Here is a 23,516-nt window from a genome sequence, read left to right on the forward strand (position 1 = left end):
CAGTGTCCCCCCTTAAAAATGTATGGAGCCCATTGGTATCCATGTGTTTTTGTTCCTTTTATATGGACAGCAACAAGAACAAAGTCCTTATGCCTCTACCTGTTGTTCTGCCGCCTATGATTTGAGTGCAGAAACCCAGCAGAAGGCAGCGAATGAGCACATGTTGTCGTAACGGCCTTTCTATGTGTCCATGGTTTCATGCTTTACAGCGGCTAGGTGCCCGGTCAACATGCCTGACCATTTGCTGCATTGCACGAGTGCCTGTGACAACAAAATTCTGTATGCTGCATTGAAAACCACGTTCAGCTGCTCTCAGACGAGTGAGCACAGGGTCCTTGGATCTGAACAGTCGTAGTGGCAGATACTTCAACAACGCCAAGAAGCACTATCATGTGCCTCAAACACTACTATGTCATCAAAACATGCTTCAACATATACCACGCTATTTTCGATATGCTCCTCGAGCTGCTAAGATTGCCCAATACTCACTTCATGGTCCGCTACTATACAGAAGCGGTCTGCGACCATTAAATGTTTTTTCTGTAAAGATATTTTCTTTCGTTTTTCTTCATGATTCGTTATTACAAGAGGCCCACTTTATGGAACCCTTTATACAAAACCAAAGTGTCTCTATTAACGAGGCATGACTTATACTGTTTTTGGGACAGAAATGACCATTCATAAGGGAATTTTATCCTTTAATGGTCTGAGAATTTTCCTGTCAAAGGACCACAAATTCCCAACCACAGAAAATACAGTTGGCAAAAAAGAATTTCAACACAGAGCATGCAAAATTTCATGAAATAATGAAAGAAACTAACAGCCCTTACAAAGTATGGCTTTCCTATTAACAGTTGTCTGAGGGAATTTTCGAGGATACATAAGCAATATTTACAGAAATGTTACCATGGTGCATTATATACTTCCTTGTGCATCTCGTTCAGCTGTTGCGCCATCATTTACATGCACCACATCAAGTCTAGTGGCGACATGTCCAGTGCAGGCTGCGGAGGGGCAAGCCGCACGCACTTTCTGCGTAGGCTGCTTTTATCTTCCGCTGGGAAGCGCTCCGTCCAGTGCAGGTGTTGGGAGGCAATCCAACTGGCTACACGTCACCTGTTTCCATTCACTGCTGCACTCTGCTTTCCCTTCTTGATCTATCCTCGTCTGGCTGGGTATAGGTGAGAGAAGCCAACAGCCACAGAAACCAAGGGGCACAGGGGATATTTAATTAATTTATTTATTTTGTGGTGTTGATCAATTTATAATATTACTGAATATGTTACCGCTTAAAACTAATTGTTTAGAAAAGCAGAAGAAAAAACAACCACATGCCGCCGGTGGGATCCGAACCCACGACCTCCGAATTACGCGTCCGGTGCTCTACCTCTGAGCTACGGCGACGGCTGTCAAACCTTCTGCTTTCGGGGGCATTTATGTTTACAAGTAACCTAACCTTGAGAGCGTTAATCAGCGCCACCCACGTTCATAAGCGGCGGACGTGGAACGTCCTGAGTTACCGCAGGTGTGACGTAGAACGTCATCGAACGGAGAGGGTGGAAGCTGCGTGAGAACCCTCTTATGCTTCCTATGGCGTCAAGGCTGCCAGAACCGAGGCCCTCGCTAAGCAATTAGTGAGTGCTAGGCGAGTGCTAGCAAAATGCAGAGGACACACACACAGGACGAAGCACTCATATGTTCGTCCCTTTGTATTTTTGCTGGCACTTCCGAATACCCTCAAGGATGCATTTCCAACTAGCCCCAGTAGTAGCTCTTTCGCTTAACGCGATATGTATGCTGTCCTGATGCATTTCCCTCGTACAATACACCAGAAAGTTGAGACTAGTCACATTCATGTAAACACTGCTATGATACAATTGGCATCACGAGTGCTCTATACATGTTGTTCTATCAGTAAATTAAGAACTTTGAGAACAAAGCCGCTAAATGTAGGCTTGTAACTGCATGTTTTGTTTTGACAACATTACACAGCTTGGGTATTTACCCAACAGTGCCTGAAAAATGTGTACATTTTTCATGGAATACTTGAGTTAGGCAAATGAAAAAATCCAGGAATATAAACATATTTTTTTGCAGTCAAGCACAACTTACCCACTATTATGGGCCCGTCAATGCCCACTATGAAACTATCAAGGTTACTGGTCCATAGTTTTCAATGTAGATGGGAGGTTGTATTTTGCAATAAATTCTCGTGCTTTCTTGGAGAACCTACCATAATCAATTGATTCCCGTGGTGCTGGTGTGGGCACTCTGAAGGTAGCGGTCTGGGTAGCGCCTGTCAAAGAAAGAAAAACTCAGCGACCACAAACGATTGAAATCAGGTATTTTACTGCTCAGGTTCACTTTCTTAGGCTAGATTTAAAGCATATATCTGAACGATGAGCAACAAGCTAGTGAAGCAAGTTTCACGACGTTTGCCTGAGAAGGGTATTCAACGTGTTCATTGAGCTGAACAAAAAAGTGACGTATATATAAAATGCTCTACAGAAAACAGAGATGTCCACCACGTAAACAATGCCTTCAAACATAGTCTCACAGAAAAAGACATGAAATACTACTTGGTAAGCATAAAGTTAAAACTTATTTCTTCTCTTTCAAAAGAATTTGTGGCGCGCGAACTGGTAGTATAGCGCGATGCGTGACGCAGCTAATTATTGAACACCCGCGACATTACTGTGGACTGATACAACTGCATAGTGTTAAGCTATGTGCAATGCTCTAGCAATAGCGGTGCAGTTAACTTTTCAATTTTCGTACATTGTCACTGCTGTAACAGTTCACTATACACACCTTCGTCGCCAGGGAGGGGAGGAGCGCTAGTCTCAGCAGCAGTAAACTGCGGGGAACTGGTGGTGCGCTGGTAGCCTGCAATTAAAGCACTACTTAGTTGCTCCCAATTTAAACACATCAATCAGTAAAGTATACGCGTATTTTGCAGTGTGAAGACATAGCTCTCAATACCTTACGTGAGGATTGCGCATGTTATAAATCTTCACTAAGAAGTAATGCTCGATTGCAGTATTAGCCTCAACCAAATGGAAATTTCTTCACCTCGAGCATTTACGTAAAACAGATCCCCGCTTATTGCACTTACCTGTGCCATGGACGGCGGAATCTGCGGCAATGGATGTCCCTGACGCATACGTCAGTGGTATAACACAGTAGTCTGAAATAGAGGTACCACAAAGTTACTTCCAAGGAAAACAAACCAACTAGTTTACAAGGGTAGACGTGCAGGCTAGTTGGTGAACCATGATTCTTTAAAACAGCGCAAAAGACAGGGACACAGGTAGAAAAGACACATACAGCACTGACTTACAACTAAATTTATTCATGGAAAATACATGTATATATACATAAGGCAAGATGCGCGAAGGCAGCAAACTGGTAAAATGCACCAAAAAAAATTGAAAAAAGCCTAATGGCGTGTCGCGCGCTTTGCCAAGTACGCCCGTTCTTTTTCAGATAGCACAAGAGAAGGGGTGCTGACGTAAAGGTCACCCAGAGCTGATATCCTTTGGGCCTCAATTATTTCCCTCGTGGTTCGGTCCTTGCTTCTTCTGAAAGTTCGGCACCTATGAAACATGGGCTTACACACTTCCTGATTCTCTTTTGTGCATTCAGAGCAGTGAAGCGACAGATTAAGGGAACATAAAAATGATTTGGCTACCTCCAAAGACCGCAATCTGCCGCTTCACTGCTCTGAATGCACAAAAGAAAATCAGGAAGTGTGTAAACCCATGTTTCATAGGTGCCGAACTTTCAAAAGAAGCAAGGACCGAAGCACGAGGGAAATAATTGAGGCCCAAAGGATATCAGCTCTGGGTGACCTTTCAGCACCCCTTCTCTTGCGCTATCTGAAAAAGAACGGGCGTACTTGGCAAAGCGCGCGACACGTCATTAGGTTTTTTTCCATTTTTTTTTGGTGCATTTTACCAGTTTGCCGCCTTCGCGCATCTTGCCTTATGTATATATACATGTATTTTCCATGAATAAATTTAGTTGTAAGTCAGCACTGTGTGTGTGTTTTCTATCTGTGTCCCTGTATTTTGCGCTGTTTTTTTTTTTAAAAAAAACAACTAGTGTAGTGAATGCGTAGGGATGCTTTCCTATGTAAGAACGCAGGAAGACTTACCATGGTCAAGCAAGATTTCCACTGGTGCACCAGCGGACTGCGATGCTGCAGCGGAACCAATGCCTATGGGAAGAAGGAAAAAAACAGATAACCGGTCAAGCTCTGCATAGCAGCAGCTTCTGCTCAATACACAGTCTAGCAGTGGTGTTCTATTCGCAACGGTTTATCTTCCTCTCAGTTTGTCTGATCCTAAGTTGGGCTTAAAGGGGTTTTGCAAGTTTGTAAGAAATTCAATTATAAAAGAACATTTTGCCAGATGAATATACCGCGATATACAAAATAGTGCTAGAGCACACAGGGGCAAAAAAGAAAACACACAAGCGTTAAACAGTTCATTGGAAACCACGAGGCCGTAAATGCATGGTGTGCATTGCAGAAAATGCAAATCCAAGAGCAAACTTTTTTTTGAACAATGCAGTGTCACCGCTATTAATGCTTGCAAACTTACTCGCGAAATCATTCAGGCAGAAATCAGATAGCTTAAAGGTGCACTGAAGAGGATTCTGAACTTGTCTTTTTGCCGCGGGAACTCGACCTACACGTTCCGAGCATTCTTAGAAACTGCAACTTATTGCCCTGTATGGCCGATTTCCCTAATTAAATCGAATTAACGTCCGGCTCCCGCCCTTTTTTTTTAATTCTGCCTCGTACGATGGGCGGACTCGACCAACGCGTGAAGTTCCTTTTCAGCCAGCTCCGTGGAGGCTTTGCTTTCGCTTTATTTTGTTTTTTAGGTTTCCATGAATAAATAGTTTCATTCGCAGATAATATAGCCGCAAAATAAGCCCGCAGAAATAAAAATACGCGCGGACTATTTGCTACTACGGACTACTACGTATTACTCCACCAATGGCAGAGCGGCAAGCCACCACGGGACTGGGTGAAAGGCACTCCACGCGTTGGCCGACTCCGCCCACCGTACGAGACAGAATTCAAAAAAAAGGGCGGGAGCCGGCCGTTAATTCGATTTAATTTGGCAAATCGGCCATACAGGGCAATAAGTCGCAGTTTCTAAGAATGCTAGGAACGTGCAGATCGAGTTCCCGCGGCAAAAAGACAAGTTCAGATTCCTCTTCAGTGCACCTTTAAGTGACATGTGCATCGTTAAACAACCTGGTGGCCTATATCTCAAAGAATTAGTTTGTCTAAGAAACCGCTAAAATGTTCACCTCGAATGTTTGTGCAATATGTGGCCACTTAATGTATATTTACCACCTTGTGGTTTACAATAAACTGCTCGCAGTTAGTGCTTGTGTGTTTGTTTTTATTCGTACTTGGCTCTGTGTGCTGTTGTGCTATTTTGTATGTCGTGCTACCAGCAAGCCCAAACTGCCACATTATTAGAATTTACCACAATTGTCTCAGTGAATTCCCGCACTTTGCCCTTGATTCATTCCAATGAGCAGCAAATATTATTGACAAGAATATAAATACCAAGCTGTAAGAATAGCTTTCCAAACTGCTGCAGGGGTGCATTGTCCAGCTCCTAACTGACCCTATAGTTTAGAGAAATTTCAGCTACAGCATGGTACATCACTGCAGACTGATGTAACTGAAGCAATGGCGACAGGACGTTGAAGTAGGAAAGTTTTGTGCTCGGCAAGTTATGCTTGCAGTTGGCCCCCGCTTTCCTTTTATCTTAGATTTACAGGATGAATTTTTCTGAAGAAAGTGCCTCACCTTGTGCCGCACCACCTTCCTCATAGAAATCTGCGATAAAAAGAGACAGAAGATATATTGAAGGATCAAGCTTGAGAAGAATTTACTGGGACAGGAATTTTGCTTACCCGGGTGAACCAAGGCCCTCAGGCGAGGCTCTTGCACCTTCACGGAAGGGATTGCTCCACGCGTCAGCCTTGTGCGGGCATCACTAGTGAAGCAATCCCTCGTGAAGTGTTTTGAGCAGAGCCTGTAGGTCTTGTGGATGTTCTCCTTTTGATTGTGAAGAAGTTCTGGCCTGTTGGCATATTTCAGCCACGGTGAAAATCTGAAAAAACAGCCAAATAATCATTTTTTTTTATGTCTGGCTGTAGTAAACAAGCCACAATCCTTAAAATCCTTGATGGTACGATTTCATTTTGTGATCTGTTTTTGGCTTAGGTAGCAAAAACTACTTTTATGTGTAAGTACTTTTTGGGAGCGGCATAATTTTACGCAGCGGATGGGAATGGAGGCAGAGCTGCACAGCAGACTGAAGCCGAATCTTACCATAGAAATTATAACTCGCACTTTTCTCCAGACATTTGCAGGCTGACCACCACCCATGATCCAATTTTTTTTATTCCTGCATGGAACCCACGCCAATGTAGCTATGCCAACAATGCTGTGGCAGAAAGCAGCTTTCCCAGAAGTTTGAAGTCTAGATTGAGAACAGGAGGAGAATGTAGAAGAGGAAAGGCAGGGAGGGTAACCGAAAGAATAATCGGCTTGTTACCCTACAGATTGAGAACAGATGGTCAATGAACCAGTAGGCATAGTTTTTCACCTTGTGCTTTCACTGTGCAGAACAATAATAGGAAACACTGCTCTTTCAAAAAAGTGAGGGGGGGGGGGGGGGAGGCAAGAAAGTTGGGTCCCCAAAAAGTAAAAAAAAATGCCCCCCCCCCCCCCCCCCCCCCTTCCCCACCGTGCAAAACGCGCTGCCTCGAAGATGGGTACCTAAGAAAAAAAAAGATGCCCCCCCCCCCCCCCTTTCCTCTTTCCGTGCAAAAGGCGCTGCCTCTCCCGTGAATATCCCAAAGCCTTCAACCACCGCCGGAAACGACGCGCGGAAAGGAAACACGAAGTAGGCGAACTTATCCGAAAGCAGTCGAGGACCACGCATGAGATAAGAGATATGTCAGGGGATAGGAATCGACTTTCAGCGCGGTGTTCCAAACTACTGGTGTTAGTCAGGCCAGCTCGATAATTTTAGGTGCGACGGGCGCATCGCTGCTGCAGAAACGACGCGCGTAATAATATGTAAGCGCTAAACATCGTACAAAAACTGAACCGGAATGAACATTGAAATTGCTCCGCTGTCGACGTTGCGGTGCAGCAGTTAGAATAACCATATACAAAATAGACTTTGAGGGCACCAAAATCTAAGAGGGATAAAAGTTAGCGAGACAAGTCAGGCAGTGAGCACATGCAAACACACAAATGCGAACGAGAAAAGCAAGGTAGCAAATCGCCCCCCGCTTATGAGAGGCAACTGACCGTTGGGCCATCTCGAACTACAGCACCGTCCCTTAATTTTGCTTTAATGTCCCTTAAACGTCCTTATCAAACTCATTTCGCAAAAAAACAAAGCCGCTGCAGTAAACCGTACAGGGAAAATCCGTTCTGTTCCATTGGCAATTTCAAATTGTAGCGCTCAAGGGCGGTCAGAAAGGCGCACAGGTGACTAACGGTTTTGTAAACTTGTTACGCAAAGAAGGGTGCGCTAGGTCGTGAATTCATAAATACCTTTGGTCGACCGGAACACTGAAGAGATGTTCTCCGCTCTTGCCGGATATGCTGCACCACTTCGCGCAACAATACATATGCGACATGACGCCAGTGACGCTGCTGCAGTGCGAACGTCGCCGAAGTCGCCGTTTTCGCTTGCGCGGCTCACAGGGCGTCGTCTGCTTGTCGTCTGCTGCCGCGTTACCCGCGTCGTTATCTTCGCAACTAATTTCTGTGATCTTATTTTTATTACCTATGGCTGGTTATAATTTAGTTCATAAGCATGTTTTTATTATTGATAGTGGTCGAAAAATTACTTTTATTAGGCTTAACTGCAGCCGCGTTTACCGCCGATACCAGGATCGCTGCAATCGTTTCGACCGTGGCGGCACCCTCGGCGCGGACGCGCAACTTGCAACAGCCCTGGGCTCGTTTCTCCGGTGGGTGCGAGGTGGCGCCACGGGTACCATTGCTGCGAAGTCTTTCAGTTTTGGTTCGCCGTCGCCGCAGACAATGGGGATTTCCAAATAATTCTGACTGAATCAGGCAAGTACCCCACCTAAATGTAGAATAAAACAAAACTGACCACCATATGCAACCTCTCTGCGAAATTTGAGCCAGAACAAACGTGCGGTTCGGCCGTGAGAATTTTTTTTTTCGATTTTCTCTGATACGCAACACGCGATATGAGGCTCATTCAAACACTGGCCATTTTGGCTGAAGATCCGGCCCAGAGATCTGGCTATCTACGACAGCCTGATGGCGTACGTCCAATTTCGTTTTTATTGTTTGTCCGCGTTTGCTTTGCTGACGCGTCGGTCAATTAATACGCACTGCAAGGGCAATAAATTCAAACGCTGGCGTGCATCGACCCTCTGCGCGCACGCGCTCAGTCCTTGCTATGCAACGCCAGCAAGGACCGAGCCTTTCGGACCACTAATATCGCTCATTAGTTGTTCAACATAACTGTGCCGCGCGTCAAACCACGATCACTAACGCAGCTTACCTGTCCGCCGTTCCACGCGCCCGACTACAAGCCGGCAGCCAGCGGTTACAATGAATGGTGCAGGACCGTTCGTGCAGGACCGTTAGCCCGTTGGCTTGGCGAACACGGGTAGACGCCGATGTAGCGTGAATGCGTCCGCACGTGGTCGTGGGTCTCTTGGTTACAACGCACAACTGTCACGCACTCCAATGAAACCTATCTAGTCCGACGCAAATGACAGCAAGCCTTATGTAAATATATTCTAACAAAATCGCACAGCACATATGTTGTTGTTGTTGTTAGCCTTTGAGAGGATGGCACCACTTCCTTCTTTCGTCCATGTTATCAAGCCAACGCGCGCTTTTCACATTGTTGCCAAGGTAGATTGACCTTGTTGTCAACCATGTTGTCAACGTTGCTTGTTGTTGCTGCTGCACGCTGTTGCCAAACAACATAGCCACGCCCAAGCAGCGATGCTGAGTTTATCATGGAAAATTTTCCTTCCAGAGATGTAAAAAAAAAAAACGATGATATTTTTTTTTTTAGGCAAGCAACTAAACACACTATTTTAAACATTGCTGCTGCTTTTATGCTATTTTTCTATTCAGCGATCATACTATGGATCGCATGTAGGAAGGAAAAAACCTTTTTTTCCTCCAGGATGGATCGCCATAGATCATACGTCGGTGGCAAATGATGTTACGGATATTGTTATACGCTCAACGTTTCGTGCAGCATAAACTTACTAGTTAAGCTCCGGGCAGGGATTCAAACCGGTGACTTATAATCGGGGGCTGCGTAAACAAAATCGTATCATACTTGGTTCGATCGGGTGTCCACCAAGATAAGTGAGACTGTACTGCGTTATTTCCTTTGTTAAAAATACCAATTTTCGATTTATCTAACAGGCAAGGCGTCGTGCCGAGCGGGCGATGCTATTCTGTGAACGATGACGTTCTGTAGACTCCCTGGCAGCGCTGCAACGTGAAGCTTAAGCGTTCTCCAATTTTTTTTTTTTTCGTTGTTCGGTGCTGGCAGCAGCTACAACAGCGATCTTGTCGGCTACTTCGTTAGTAGAGCCGGACAGCAAACATGGTAACGCGTTGCCGTTTATACCGTTACCAGGCTGGCCGTATACCATATGGATGGCCGTACGGTAGCAATTGCCGTACGAGTTACCATGTTTACCGCAATGGTTTAACGTATGAAGGAACATGCACGAGCGCATGCGCGTGTCTTCAGCTTCTGAAAATTTTCGGTTACTACATGGCACATCACTGGCCTGGCGAAACGTGTACGACCCGTGCAAGCGGTTCACTCATGCAGAAGCGGAGGGTTCAGGAGGATTCGAACCCAGGACAACAAAGAGGGCGGTTGCTCGAATAGCAGATAAAACAAACAAGATGGAAGAGGCAAACTTCCATTTCGGCTGGGGCAGGCGAAAAATTTTAGGAATTTTAATTTACTTGTAGACCCCCAACATTGCTCAACTATGGACGTCACTCAGCATTTGCCCGAAGCAAAGGCGCGGCTTCTGAGCGGATACCATAGGTAATATCATGGTAATATCTTTGCCCAAATAGCAGTACAAGAACTGGCCATTTCGACAGCAAACGCGTAGCAGGTGAAAAAAAAAAATAGAATTCTTCCTTTCCCGATAATAATTTTTCATATCATCATCAAGATAGTTGCAAGGGGCGCTGCAAAACACATGGTTTCCAAAATTTTTGTATGTAGGGTGAAAGTTGTCCATGGTCATCATTGTAGTCAGTCATGGAAGAAGAAAAATTCGTAGCCAGCCGTAGCCATATCTTGGAGGGAAAAAAGACAACCAACAAAACAACGCGCTTTCACGGTGGCGCTTTGTTGATTTTAAAATGGCGAGATACGTAAGTATCGCATGTGCGCTTGCGGATAAGGTCGCGCCACACTGAGTCGAAATGACTTCGGTGGGGTTCTTTGTGTAAATTCTTGTTTTTTTTTGTTCTCCCCTAGATACGACTCTATCGTACCAAGCCTCATGACTATGGACATGCAGATTTGTATGGCTGACGCGAGCAGCGTGGATACCATGTGCGGACCATGGAGGACAGCTCTCAACGGGTGTGCTTTCCCTGTGGAGACCTCGCCGGAGGAGAGCACTGCTGGAGCGACCTTGCGCCTCACGTACAGGTTCGATGACTTCCTTTTTTTCTTTGCCTTTCTTTGTTTCTCTCCTGCTGGATGCAAGCTGCGTTTGCAGCTGCAGCAACGGTGCGGTTGCGCTCCGTTGCTTGGGGCTGTCATCAAGTAATCGTAACGCCGCTGTTCATTGTGCGTAGGCAGAACTGCAGTGCTTGTGCCGCATCTTATGTGCGGCGTCTGCAGCTGTGAGACGGTATCCTCAGTGATCCGCTCGAACGGAACTCCAGCTCATCAGCGTGTGTTCGTTAACTGTTTGTCTTTCATTCACGCGAATGAATCGGAGGGATGGATGAATTCATTGGCGATACCGTTCACTGACGACTGCTGCTGTTTCGTGCCTGTCTAACCCTTTCAGTCACGAATTATTGTATTGTTTGGAGAAAAATTCCATACTTACATGTTTCGACGTTTTTGGTGTCCAGAGGCTAAAGAAGGTTTCATCTCTCTAGCATAATTATTATGCAATTGCGGTCGCGTCCTCATATGGAGACATCGTGACTGAATCCTGCTTTTCTTAAAAAGTATATATAGTAATTATACGGAAGCACTTTGCAACAAGGAGGCAAAAGTGCAAATGGTGCATGGAAAGGTTCACTGATTGTGGTAAAGGAAAAAACAGTCCTCCTCAGCTGCAATGCACAGAAAAACATCGCATTTCCTGCAGCGGACCCTGGTTTTTGCCGAACATTTCTCGTACTTGCACTGCTGTGGAAACGGCAACTGGACCTGCTGAGGCCAGTGCTCCTTGGCATCGTACCTCACAGCATTTGGTGGTGACGGACGAGCATTGTGAGCGACGTGGGGGTGGCTCAGCTGAGTCAACACTCGGCCGCCCTCTCTTCCTTGGTGCCCCTTTGTTGCACTGAACTAGAGCGAGAGCCACATCAGTCTGGAAGGCGAGCATGTCGAGGGCCTTTCTTCTTGGAAGTCCCTGGCTGCTGGCGTCTCGCACATACTCCAGCCATGAGTTGGCCAAAGCCAGTGATGTGAAGTGGCACATTACTCTGACAGGTCGTTTTCTTGTTTTCGCTTTCATGGGGTAAAGGGCCATCACAAAGTCCAGCTTGTCCACTCCTCCCATGAACTTATTATACTCCAGAATAGCTTCTGGGCAGGGTATTTCAACCCACTCCTTCGATGCATCACTCCACCTGCTGGCGACACCAACGCAACCATACTTTACTTGCGTAGAGGCGATGTTTACCACCCCATCGTCAAGCCACCTAACTAAGACAACATCGCCTTCTTCGGTCACTTTCATGTCCATCGCCCCTCTTCCTTCCTTTTTAAGCTCTTTCTCGCTCTTCAGGGTGCAACCCATCAGCCTGTTTCCCCTCATCGTTCCTGTCGCTTGTATGCCGACAGTTCGCAGTTCACATAGCAGGTTGACAGACGTAAAGTAGTTATCGAAGAAACACTTGAAATTTCTTTTTTTCGGCAGTTCCTCACAAAGCCTCAAGACCGCAGAGCCACCGAGACCAAGATGCGCATAGCTGGGGTCAATTCCAGTTCCCTTGCCTTGATAAATTTCGAAATCGTGGGCGATGCCATCAGGACTACACCGAACAAAAACTTTAACACCCTCAGGATTTGGCTTAGACTTAATTGCTTTGCTGGGACTTTTCCAGTGAAGGGCATCATTTGTTCGTCGATGCTTGACTGTTCCATTACATAAAGTTCCAGGCATCGCGCCCTCACAAAATCAATTAGAGGTCACACCTTCCAGAATTTATCAGTGTTGTTAGGGGCTGGACAGTAGGCATCAGTAATATGAACAGCAGTCCGCAGCTTAAAAAATATGTTCAGGTTCATTGCTTCTGCAACTATGGCAATCCGGGTCCGCTGCTGCCAGTACATCCTAATTCTAGGAAATTTGAGCACAGCCATGTACATCATGATGCCAAAAAATACCTTAATCTCCTCCGGTGTAGTGCCCAGCTCTGAGCCATTTGTTCGCAAGTAATAAAGGTTTGAGCGCTGGGCAATTTTTTCAAACGTGCTCTCAGGGAAGTGCTTTGTGAAATACTGAAGAGGTTCAGCCGGCGCCTCGTTCTTGCTGGGGACTGGGATGCATGAAATGTCACCCGGATGGAAAGTTTTCTTCACCCAGCTTACAACTTTTTTGCGCTTTTTGGGGTCTTTCCTAACGGCGTCGCAATCTTCATTTGAGTCACTGAGTAACAATTTGGCTTCAATGTTCTTCTGGCAACTCACGTGCTTTCAGTGTGTTCTCCGCCCCTTCAAAGCAGACTGGCTCTTCTGCGTCACTTGGGAACTTTTGAAGTATCCCCGCAAGCAATTTTTGAGTAGTGCCACGGCTTGCTGCGATTGTCCTGCCTCTCTCCTACATCGAAGCCCTCTATAGCACAGCTGAGCTTCCCTCTCAATCTTGGAGGGAAATTGCGTTGATCATGATTATTGAAGGATGCTTTATGTCTTGCAGATTCGATATTACTCAGTCACGTTGCTAGAAGACACTTCTGGAGAGGTTAACTTTCTTCCTTTTTTTTTATTGGTTTATTTTTGGTTTACAATGCATACGTAAACCAAGGACGAGCAGGCAAAAGGCGTTAAACAACACCTGACTAAGGCCTGCCCACCTATACAAAAACAAACAACAAATTAAAACAAACATTCAAAGCATTTCACAGCAACCGACTTCGAACAAAAAAAAAAACGCAGGTTAAAATTAAATGGGCAGTAATATACAGATTTGATACCAAAAAAAACGGTGTTTACTTATACAGCACTGTCACGAAAGTAGCATATCATGCACGGCTCTTTTATAGCTTTGGTCACTTCGTTTTTTCATTGCCATAGAAAGTAGCGGGGCATAAGCATTTAGAACTCGCGGTATCATAAATGTCAACATTTGGTGGCCATAATTTGTACGGGACTTTGAAACATGGAAACTAGCTGTTCGGAAGTTATATAGTCCAGGCATGTGCAGATATGTGTTCTGAAACGTTTCTTTACTGTATTTTATTTGATTCTTTATGTATATAGCCAGTTTTTGTCATACATTGTTTGTATTTTAAGTAACTTGTGCTTTCTAAAAACCTCCCCTGTGTCTTGGCTGAGTGTAAGGTTGAATACAGCTCGGATAGCCCTTTTTTGCAGCGCAAATAATTTTGCTATATTAGTAAGTGTTGTTGTTCCCCACACAAGTAGGCCGTAATGTATATAGGAGTGAACTAAAGAGTAGTATAGCTGTAGTTTGCATCTGACAGGTACAAGCATTCGTAGTCTGTTTATTATGCCCACTGACCGCGATACATTACTGCGTAAATAATCTGAATGGTCATTCCACAGTAAGTGCTGCTCGAAAATTACTCCTAAAAATTTTATTCAATTTTCACGAAGTAGAGTTGAATTTTGAAATTTCAGTTGAAAACTTTCAGTAATGATCTTGTTTTTGGCTCTAAATACGACATATTTAGTCTTTTCAACATTTAGTTTCAATTGGTTAGATTCCAGCCATGAACAAAGTTCTGTAAAGTTCTACAGTTGAATCCCGCTAAAACGAAATTCACGGTGCATGAAAAAAAATTTGTTTTCATGGACTTCATTGTCACAAAAAATTGATGTGAAATGCAGAAAGGATCGCTCAAGAAGCAGCAAAGGCTTTTAATGCAAAAAAATCGATAATCTTGGCTTGCTTGCGGTTCACGGCGAGCAACGGCGTGACGCGATTTTCACACTCAGTCAGCAAACCCTTTGCGACATCATCATCACGGACAGCAATGAAGTTCCTGATCACATCGAAAGCGTTCATCACCTGTGAAGCGGTTGCCGCAGTGGGCATGTCCTGTACGTTGTCATCTTCATCGGAAGAGTCATCGTTCCAGGCGGCTTTGATGACCTGTTCATCACTTACATCTTGTGGGGTTTAAAATAGGGGAGATAAATACGTTCTCCCCTTTTAACCGCGGCTGACATAGTTCAAAACCGCCCGGACCCCACCCCGTGGTCGCGAGCGCTACCGAGCGCACGCCGACCACGGCGGGCCTTGCTCTGCGGGAACAAAGGAACGACACACTGGCTGACACAAACAAGGCATTTATTGCTATAACAACAATAACGCCAGCTAGCAACAAAATACACTGAGGAATCGAGGATGTCCGACTCACCAGCACGGCTACGAGCGAACGTTCGCCCACGCTAGGGCAAAGGGATAAGCTCCGAGGCCGGACGGGACGGGGTGGCGGGAGCAAGTTCCGACTACGAGGCGCCCGCGGCGAAGAGCGGAGCTTTGCGCGTGAACGTCCACACGCTATCCGGGTCCCAGGGAGAAGAGAGCGAGCCTTCCCCCGCGCGCGAGCGGCAAAACACGCCATGCGTGGCGCTGCTGTCGCTGCGATGCGAGCGCCCTCCCCTGTTAGTTAAGGTAACCAAACTGAGAAGAGTGCGTTTCGGGGGGAGCTAACAACAGTGGGGGGTGCAATGCGGGAAAGCGAACCACGAGGAGGCGAGTGCATCCCCACAATCTTCATGAGCTACAACACAGGCATCAGCGCCGATGTACTCATCAAGCTTGAGATTAGGTGGCACGTTTCCCGTTTCTTCCAGCGTTTTCCAGGCGGCCGTGATTCCCGGAGCCGGTGACACCTCTTCGTTGTCGTCAGCAACGTCTGGTGTTACGTCAGCCGAACTTACGGATCGATCTTTGGCAAATCCGGTGTGCCTAAAACAGTTCGCAATTATTGAGTGACCCAGTGAGTTCCAGGCAGCAGACATAATTTTGCTGCGCCACGTACACATCCACGTTCGTGTTTCGGCCGGTTTCAGTGTTGAAGAGCAGCCCCTGAATTAACTCTTTCAGGACCGCCCAAAAGAAGGCAATTCTGATACATGTTTGAAAATATTTTTTATTCAATAAAATTTTTGCACTATCTTGTTGAAACATACATCATAATGAAGCTAAATGATTGGACTTTTATTGTAGAAAAATTGAAATAACTGAACAAACTGTATGATATAAAAAAAATTTCAAAATACGAACTTTCACTTCAAGGAAACAAAAAAAGTTGGAAATTTTTACTTATGAAAGTAAAAAACAGCACTAAAAAAATTCTAGAATATACAAAATGTGCTACAATACCTCAATAATAACTCTGAGGCAAAAAAACCTTGCAGGCTTGTGTACATTATTTGTGTGTGTGATTCTCACACCACTGTTCACGACTCACTTCGGTGCACGCTCGCTGTGCCACGCGAGGAAGCAGTTCCGTGAAGCATTTAAGCACAAATGTGCGTTGCAGTCACTGCAGAAAACCATAGTTTTCACTTCACTTTTTGTTTTCTGATAGCACAGCTTGCAATTTTTGCGTCTCTCCACTTTTTCAGGCTTGTGAAGTTGGGGCTTTGCGGGTGGTGGTGGAGGAGCACGAGCTCGCTTGGCTCCTTCAAGATGAAGAAGCTGTTGAATCAGTTCCTCCCGGAAAGCTAAACGGTCAAAGGAAGCATTTCTGGCCAGCTCAGGGACTTCTGGGTGTAATTTGCGGTATTCCTGGAAAAGTATAAAGCTATTCACGCGTGCAATGTCGATGCAGTGGAAGAAGAGGGTCTTCCACCAGCGGACGCTACGCATTAGTACATTGTAATAGCCAATCATCTGATCTGATTTATCCACTCCAAGCATTCCAGAATTGTAATCATGAATTAGCAAAGGCTCTGGGTTAGAAATTTGGTTCCAGGTACTTCCACTTTGTTGTCTTTTTGCAGTGACTGTCTCGTTGGCTGTGTGCATTGTGCTCATCATATTTACTAGTCCTCGGTCTTTCCATTGTAAATAGAGAATTGCTTGGTCACGCAACCATCTAATTTCACCTCTTTTAGCTTTTTTTTCCCAGTGCGCATCCTTCACTTTAGCAGAGAATCCCTGGCGGTCTTTTCGCGTAGTTCCGCAAGCCAATGTTTTCCGGTCGAGGAGGTGACTGAACAGGTGCGTTGAGGTGTAAAACTTGTCCATAAATATTCTATAGCCCTGCACACAGCTGGCATACTACACCAAAAGCCAACCCGTGGGGCCCTGGCTGCTCGCGCTTGCCTGTGTATACACTGCACTGTATACCTGGTGTCAGGGTCGGCAAGGACCCACAGCTTGTAGCCCCACTTGGTTACTTTATCCTTGATATATTGCCGTATCCCTGATCTGCCTCTAGGCTTCACCATGCGCTCATCCACAGAGCGGTCTCGGTGAGGCTGAAAGAGCTTTGCCGACACTTTGTTCATGTGCTGCAGAAGCCACCACACAAAGCGAAGCTTTCCTTTTGAGAGCTGCGTTGCATCGCCAAAGACAGCGGCGTGTAGCATCGCTAGGAGCAGAATGAAGCGACGCCACGGCATAATTTGTGGTGGCAGCAGACCACTCTAAATGCTTCCCAGATTCCAGTACAGGTTGATTCATGGCGCTTTCAAGATGCCCATATAGATTACAAGGCCAATGAACTTTATCCTTTCACTTGGAGTGACCTCTTCCCAAGACCCATCTGGACGGGCATGAGTGGGCTTCTCCAAGATCTTCATCCAAGCATATTTATTGGTGTTTTTGCAAATTGTTTCGATTATTTCGGCCGAGAAAAAAAGGAAAAAGAAGTCCAGGGCGGTCAGGAATCTCTTTGTGGTGCTTCTGAGCGCCACACCCACATCTTCTGTCAGGTGCACACCAGGTTCCTGCCTGGGAGAAAACTGGATACGCTTCTGCCGTGGGGGCAGGGAGTCGTTCCCGTAGGTTGTGGAAACCCTACCAGACACAAAAAATAACAAGAACATATAGTGATCCCGCGTAAATACTCGAGAGCAAGCGGAAACTGAAACTATATATTCACCTTCGGACCCTAGTTGACGGCCCTGGTGATCGCGATGCTGTATCACTCTCTGAACTGAAGTCAGAGTTTGAAAACTCTGATCTTCAGACTCTTCGCTGCTCGTTGGATCAGAAAAATCCGCAGTCGAAGCAGCTGAATAGCGCGACAGACGCTTCTTTCTTCGCGTGGCCTGACGCGACGTTGACGCCATGCTTCTCAATCTCGGCCGCCGCCGCACCTAAGATTAAAATCTCTCCTACGTCGCCGCCTGCCGTGAGAGAGGCAAACTACGCAAAAACGAAAGCTAGAGATGCTCAACAACCCCACTAGATGGCGATACGTGTTCCAGCGCGATCATTTTGAGCTTGAGAGCGCGCGGAATTTGATCGTGCATGTTTGCACGATATCCGGACCACGGTCCCGAAAGAGTTAACCTCCCGCAGTAAGCGCGCTTCAGGCTCAGAATTACAGCCTGATCGAGAGGCTGTAGGACAGATGTGCAGTTCAGAGGGAAAAACCTCAGCTCCATTTTAGTGTGCTTGACTTAGTCAAAGTGATGAGCTGAACAATTGTCCAAGAGCAAGCAAACTTTACGGCCTTGCCACTTCATGTCGCGGTTGAATACTGCCATCCACTCGGTGAAAATGTGTGGGTCATCCACGACTTGTTCGCCTTGTGCTGCACAGGTAGGCTACGGGTCCCCTTAAAACAGCGTGGCTTTGCACTTTTCCCTGTGACTAATAGCAGACGCTTGTCCAAGTCATCCAAGTTAGTGCAAAGCAGCACCGTGATACGTTTTTTGCTGTGTTTACCACCATGCCAGCACTGCCCCTTGACGTCGAGCATCCTGGCCGGCAACATCTTGTAGAATAGCCCGGTCTCATCGGCGTTGTAGGTATCTGCCGGCGCGAAGTCGCTTAAAATGCCAGCCACGTTGCTCGCCTTCCACGCAGTTGCTCCGTCGACGTCTTCCGACATCGATTCACTGCAGAACACTTTTCCAGCGATGTTACGGCGAGCCTTGAAACGGTTGAGCCAGCCAGTGCTGGCTTTAAAATCATCAATGCCGAGTAGGCACGCATAGTTCAAGGCTTTTTGCTGGACGACGTTTTTTTTTTTTCACCGCTCACCCGTTTTAAAGGTGCGACCACATTATAGCTCCACCAAAAAAAAAAAAAACGAACGGACGCTGCAAGAAAATTCGGCTTATTAACTCAATGGTCGTGTTATTCATGGAATTACGACACTGTTTCATGAATGCAAAAAATGTTTATTGGAACTTTGTGGAGTACGTGCAGTCGATCCAGTTCATGTGGCAGCAAAGAAGTCTGTCAACTTCATCTGCTGCTTTTTAATAAGCGTCGGCGTTATGAGGCGCTCGTATGTAGACAGGGCTACCAAGGCCTGCTCATGTAAATGCGCGCCCGCGTGCGCACGCAGGACATCCAGCGCATCCATCACTTGCGTCGGTGTAGGCGCGCTGCTTTCCACATAGGCGTCTTGGTCAGAGTCGTCGTCCTCCATTCCCGTGTCTGTGACACTCTGAATTATTGCGGCATCATCCAGCTCTTCGGTTGTGAGAGCACAAGCGTCGCTGAAAACAAAGTCCTCGAGCTTCACGTCGCTGGGAGCACCACCCTGGTCGCCGAGCAGCTGCCACGAGTCACCGACGTCTGTGCTGGATGTGGATGGCATGCTTTCGTTGTCATCGTCATTATCTTCGCAACCCAGTTCTTGGTTTGAGTGCATGCTATCCTTGAAGCCCGCCTTTTTAAAGCAGTTGGTTATAATCTCGCTGCTCGTCGACTCCCATGACCGCGATAACATCTCTGAGGCCATGAATACATCGATTTTGGTCTCTCTTTTGAGCTCAATGTTCAGCAGCAGCCTTTCAATCACCCGCTTGCGGTACGAACACTTGACGCTGTTTATAATACCCTGGTCCAGTGGCTGTATCAGGGAGGTGCAGTTTGCGGGAAAATATTCCAGGTCAACGTTAGTGAGCGCACAGTCTTGCACATGATGCGCGGAGCAGTTGTCCACAAATAGGCAGATGTTTCTTTCCTGCTTGCGCATTTCAGCATCCAAGTCCTTTAGCCATTTTGTGAACAAATCCCGCGCGGCTTCTCACTTGTTCCAATAACAAATGGCACGCGTTTATCACTGCCATTCATGTTGGCACAGAAAAGAACAGTTAAACGCTGCTTGCTATGTTTGCCACCGTGGCATTTTTCATTTCGCAGAGCCAACGTTTTCTTTGGCAACAGCCGATAGAAAAATGCCGTCCCGTCGGCATTGTAAATGTCGGCGACGTCGAAACGTGCCAAAATGCCCGGGACATGATCACGCAGCCTGTCAGCTGCTCCAGTCTCGTTCGCCTCGGCCGACTCGCCGCTCGCCACCTTTCCAACCATGTTGTGCCTCTCCTTAAATCGTTGCAGCCACCCGCTGCTGGCCTTGAAGTCGTCGCACCCAAGAATGCAAGCGAAGTTCAGGGCCTTCTGTTGTAGAATGGCCCCGCTCAACGGCATCTTTTTGGCACGCATGTCCACGAACCATGTGAAGAGGGCCTTTTCTACGTCGACATAGCTTGCCTCCTTTAATCTTTTCCGCTGCAGGCCCGAGCCACCCGCACTAACGGCAGTCATAATGCTGTCTTTCAATTTAAGAATCGTAGACAGTGAACTCTGCGAAAGTCCATACCTTTCGGCAACAGTCTTCTTCTTTTCGCCATTCATTACTTCAGTGATGATCTTGGCTTTCATGTCCATGGACAAAACTTTTCTCTTGCGAGGAGTGCTCATCTTGAACACAAAACGCACTGCACGATGAGCAGAGCCAAGTCGAAGAAACGCTGCTGCTGTTCGTAGGCCTCAGTAAAGCAAGCTCAACAACGCGACGCGCCTTGTCAAACCACGTGTCAAACGCACTGCCCGATGAGCGGAGCCAAGTCGAAGAAACGCTGCTGCCGTTCGTAGGCCTCAGCAAAACGAGCTCGACAACGCGACGCACTTTGTTCGCCTCCTCAGGCCTCACGTGTATTTCCGGTTTGCGCTTTCACGTTCAGAGTCTACAGCTCGCCAGTGGCGTCATGGCGCGGCGAGTCTTGAAACTTCCATGCCGCGGGCTTTGTATGCGCACGACGATGGCGCGGTGGTACGTTCTCACAGATTCCCACACTACTGGCGCGTAAAAGGGCAAATACAAACTGCGTTTCGTCTCGGCTAAACTTTTAGCTCTCATTCGATTGTCAAGGTAGCTCCTGGCACATGCATGCGATGCGCAAGGACTTCGTTACATTGAAAGTGCGGAGCAAAATTACTTCGTTAAATTGCGAAAAAAAATACATGGTTTTCAATGGGGAAGTGATTGGGAAATGAAAAAAATGCGTTACATCGCGAATTTCGTTACATTGAGGTTCGTTACATCGAGGTTCGACTGTAATTAGAAATTTGCCATAACATTATGCATTGTCCAGGAAAGGGATGCCAGAAAGCTACTACCACCAACTTCAAATTCTACTTTCGCCTTGTAGGTGAATTTTAGTTACACAAGTGGCGTCTCATTGTTTTTTCCCCTCCAGAGTAAAGTTGCACAGAATACCATACAACACATCTTAATCCTTGCAGTGCTGTGTTCTGACCTCACATCGCGCCTAAACCTATAGCAGACCAGGTCTGTAGGCAGAGTCCAGTGCTGGCCTATGTCGCTTCGTGCGCTTGCTCTTCACAGCGCTCCCGTCTGCGTGGTCTTTGCTTGACATGCGAAGCCTCGGCGATCCTTTTCGCGGCTTCGACGCGCCAGGCAGCTGTCTGCACTGTAGCCGAGTCTCTGGACTATTGCTGTGTTGGTTTTTGTCATGCCCTGGTTGAATCAGCTGATTGCTTCAGCCACTGCCCTCTGGACGCTGTGCAGTGAGGCATGCTTATTTTTTAGGACTTGATCCCAGATCATGGAATGCAGGCTCTCACTGGCATTTTGAGTCATGCCGTCACTGCACCGCTTCAAGAGGGCTTCATCACTTAGTCGCTTGAAGACTGGCTCCAAAGCTTCACAGACAAAGTCTGGCAAGCTGTTTTTGTGGGGCGGGGGCTCCTCACCTTTTGCCATAGCACGGTTGTAAGTGCACCAGGACTCTTGCCCTTCAGGGCACAGTGCATGCTTGGGGTCATCGTCAGTTGATGACGTGTGTTGCAGTGTAGCCTCAACAGCTCTGTTCATGCCTGGTACATAGTTCTGGTGACTCCTCGGGCGCAGCCATAATAGTTTATTTTTTTTTAATCGTATCCTGCGTCAGCCGGCCCTTTCCTCCCAGTAGCTTACCTTGGTCCTTCTTTTTGTCAACCAGACCGCGCAAGGCTGCTCCCATGCGCTTGTGCACATGATTTATGCAATCTTTTTTTTTCCACCTTGATAAAGCCATACACAGATTTTTCTGTTAAGGCAAGAAAGGTTCTGCTGTCTCCATCGGGCAGCATCTTCGTGTATCCCATCTTATGCTTGTCAAGTGACCTCTGGAACAAGCAGAGTGCAGCCTGAACCTCCATGTGCCCGGACTTGCATTCAACATTCTTCTGACATTCAGGAGCATGTACTGCATGCCAGGCCGCGTACCCTTGCTCACTAGGTTTGGGACCTTTGGTACACCATAGGCAGAAATTGGATAACACGATGTGGTCTATGACGAGCCCGGTGAACATCTCAATAATGCATCCAACCGCCACATGCGAACTGTGGCCACGCGTTAGCCAGGTTCCGTCGAAAATCACGTCAATGTTCCCAGGTGGGTTATCCAAGTCTTTATAAAGCTCCTTGACCCGGGCCACACTTGCGACTTCACTATCTGTTGCAGAAGCGCTGCACGCTTATACTGTCCTGGTCATATGGCCCTGGAAGGTCTTGTGGTGAAGGCCACGATGCGAAATGTTCATTGTCGAGAAGAAATCAGATAAGGCTGTTGCCCCCTTGCCGATACTCTGCATTGCCTTCATTGCTCGCACGTTCACTTCGAACGGAGTTATTGAGGCGTCACCGGTCACCCTGGGCAAAGAAAATCTCTCTTCACGCATGCCGCACGTTGAGCACGAGAGCACAAGCTTGGCACTAAGTCCATACTCCTTGCTTTGGTCCTTCATCAGGATCATCGATTTCTCGCCGCACTCCGGGCAAGGCATAATTCCTACAGACTCATTGACGACGTTCAAATCCATGGTCATATATTTCGTGCCGCTGGCTTTGAGAAAGAGTTGCTTATGAAGCACCTCCTAGCCTAGCCTAGCCTAGCCTAGTCTTGGAAGCGCTCACTCAGAGGCCTCGATGACACGGCCACTGCATCTGCCGTGCTGTATCAAAAGTAGACAAGACATTTTTACAAAATAACTTTTGATATGCCGCATTCTCTAAAGCGTGATAGGAGCTCTGCCTAAGTTATCAGCGGAACAATGCTTCTGACGTGGCTTTCGCTTCCACCTTAGGCTCATGTGGCAGCTGAGCATTTCTCCGCATGCCAGTGCACTCTCCGCATGATCAGAGTCTGAAAGAGTTGTTTACGAAGTGCCTCCAATAGTTCCGAACACTCTTCCAGTTCCTGGAGCATTCATTCCAAGGCCTCGAAACACTGCAACTGCCTCTGTCCTGCTGTATCAAAAGCAGACAAGACATTTTTACAAAATAACTTTTGATATGCCGCATTCTCTAAAGCGTGATAGGAGCTCTGCCTAAGTTATCAGCGGAACAATGCTTCTGACGTGGCTTTCGCTTCCACCTTAGGCTCATGTGGCAGCTGAGCATTTCTCCGCATGCCAGTGCACTCTCCGCATGATCAGGGTCTGAAAGAGTTGTTTACGAAGTGCCTCCAATAGTTCCGAACACTCTTCCAGTTCCTGGAGCATTCATTCCAAGGCCTCGAAACACTGCAACTGCCTCTGTCCTGCTGTATCAAAAGCAGACAAGA

At 46.8% G+C, this 23,516-nt stretch overlaps 3 protein-coding genes across 6 annotated transcripts in view; 1 reads left to right on the forward strand and 2 right to left on the reverse strand.

The window, feature by feature from the left end:
* The window catches only part of LOC149362146 (uncharacterized), a 234,574-nt gene extending 225,634 nt beyond the window's left edge, over nt 1–8,940 (reverse strand). For all 4 annotated transcript variants that reach the window (XM_089572924.1, XM_089572923.1, XM_089572921.1 and 1 more), the window contains exon 1: nt 8,592–8,940. The gene's annotated coding sequence lies outside the window, so the exon portion shown is untranslated. The remainder of the gene's footprint in view (nt 1–8,591) is intronic.
* LOC149362150 (uncharacterized) lies at nt 1,503–8,567 on the reverse strand. The gene is made up of 7 exons (XM_089572920.1): nt 7,604–8,567; nt 5,944–6,143; nt 5,837–5,866; nt 4,157–4,219; nt 3,116–3,187; nt 2,812–2,886; nt 1,503–2,296 (listed from the first exon to the last, which is right to left on the reverse strand). Exons 1-7 carry the CDS (start codon nt 7,687–7,689, stop codon nt 2,157–2,159), a joined length of 666 nt encoding a protein of 221 aa, XP_089429046.1. The 5' UTR covers nt 7,690–8,567; the 3' UTR covers nt 1,503–2,156.
* A 1,466-nt stretch (nt 8,941–10,406) lies between the features above and the next one.
* LOC149362151 (uncharacterized) overlaps nt 10,407–23,516 on the forward strand; it is a 106,462-nt gene continuing 93,352 nt past the window's right edge. The window contains exons 1-2 of the mRNA XM_089568231.1: nt 10,407–10,459; nt 10,566–10,742. Coding sequence (XP_089424357.1) covers nt 10,653–10,742 — 90 coding nt within the window. The 5' untranslated portion in view covers nt 10,407–10,459; nt 10,566–10,652. The remainder of the gene's footprint in view (nt 10,460–10,565; nt 10,743–23,516) is intronic.

This window comes from Amblyomma mixtum, chromosome 2, assembly GCF_055824585.1.
Source record: "Amblyomma mixtum isolate Tamu chromosome 2, ASM5582458v1, whole genome shotgun sequence".
NCBI classification, from domain to species: domain Eukaryota; kingdom Metazoa; phylum Arthropoda; class Arachnida; order Ixodida; family Ixodidae; genus Amblyomma; species Amblyomma mixtum.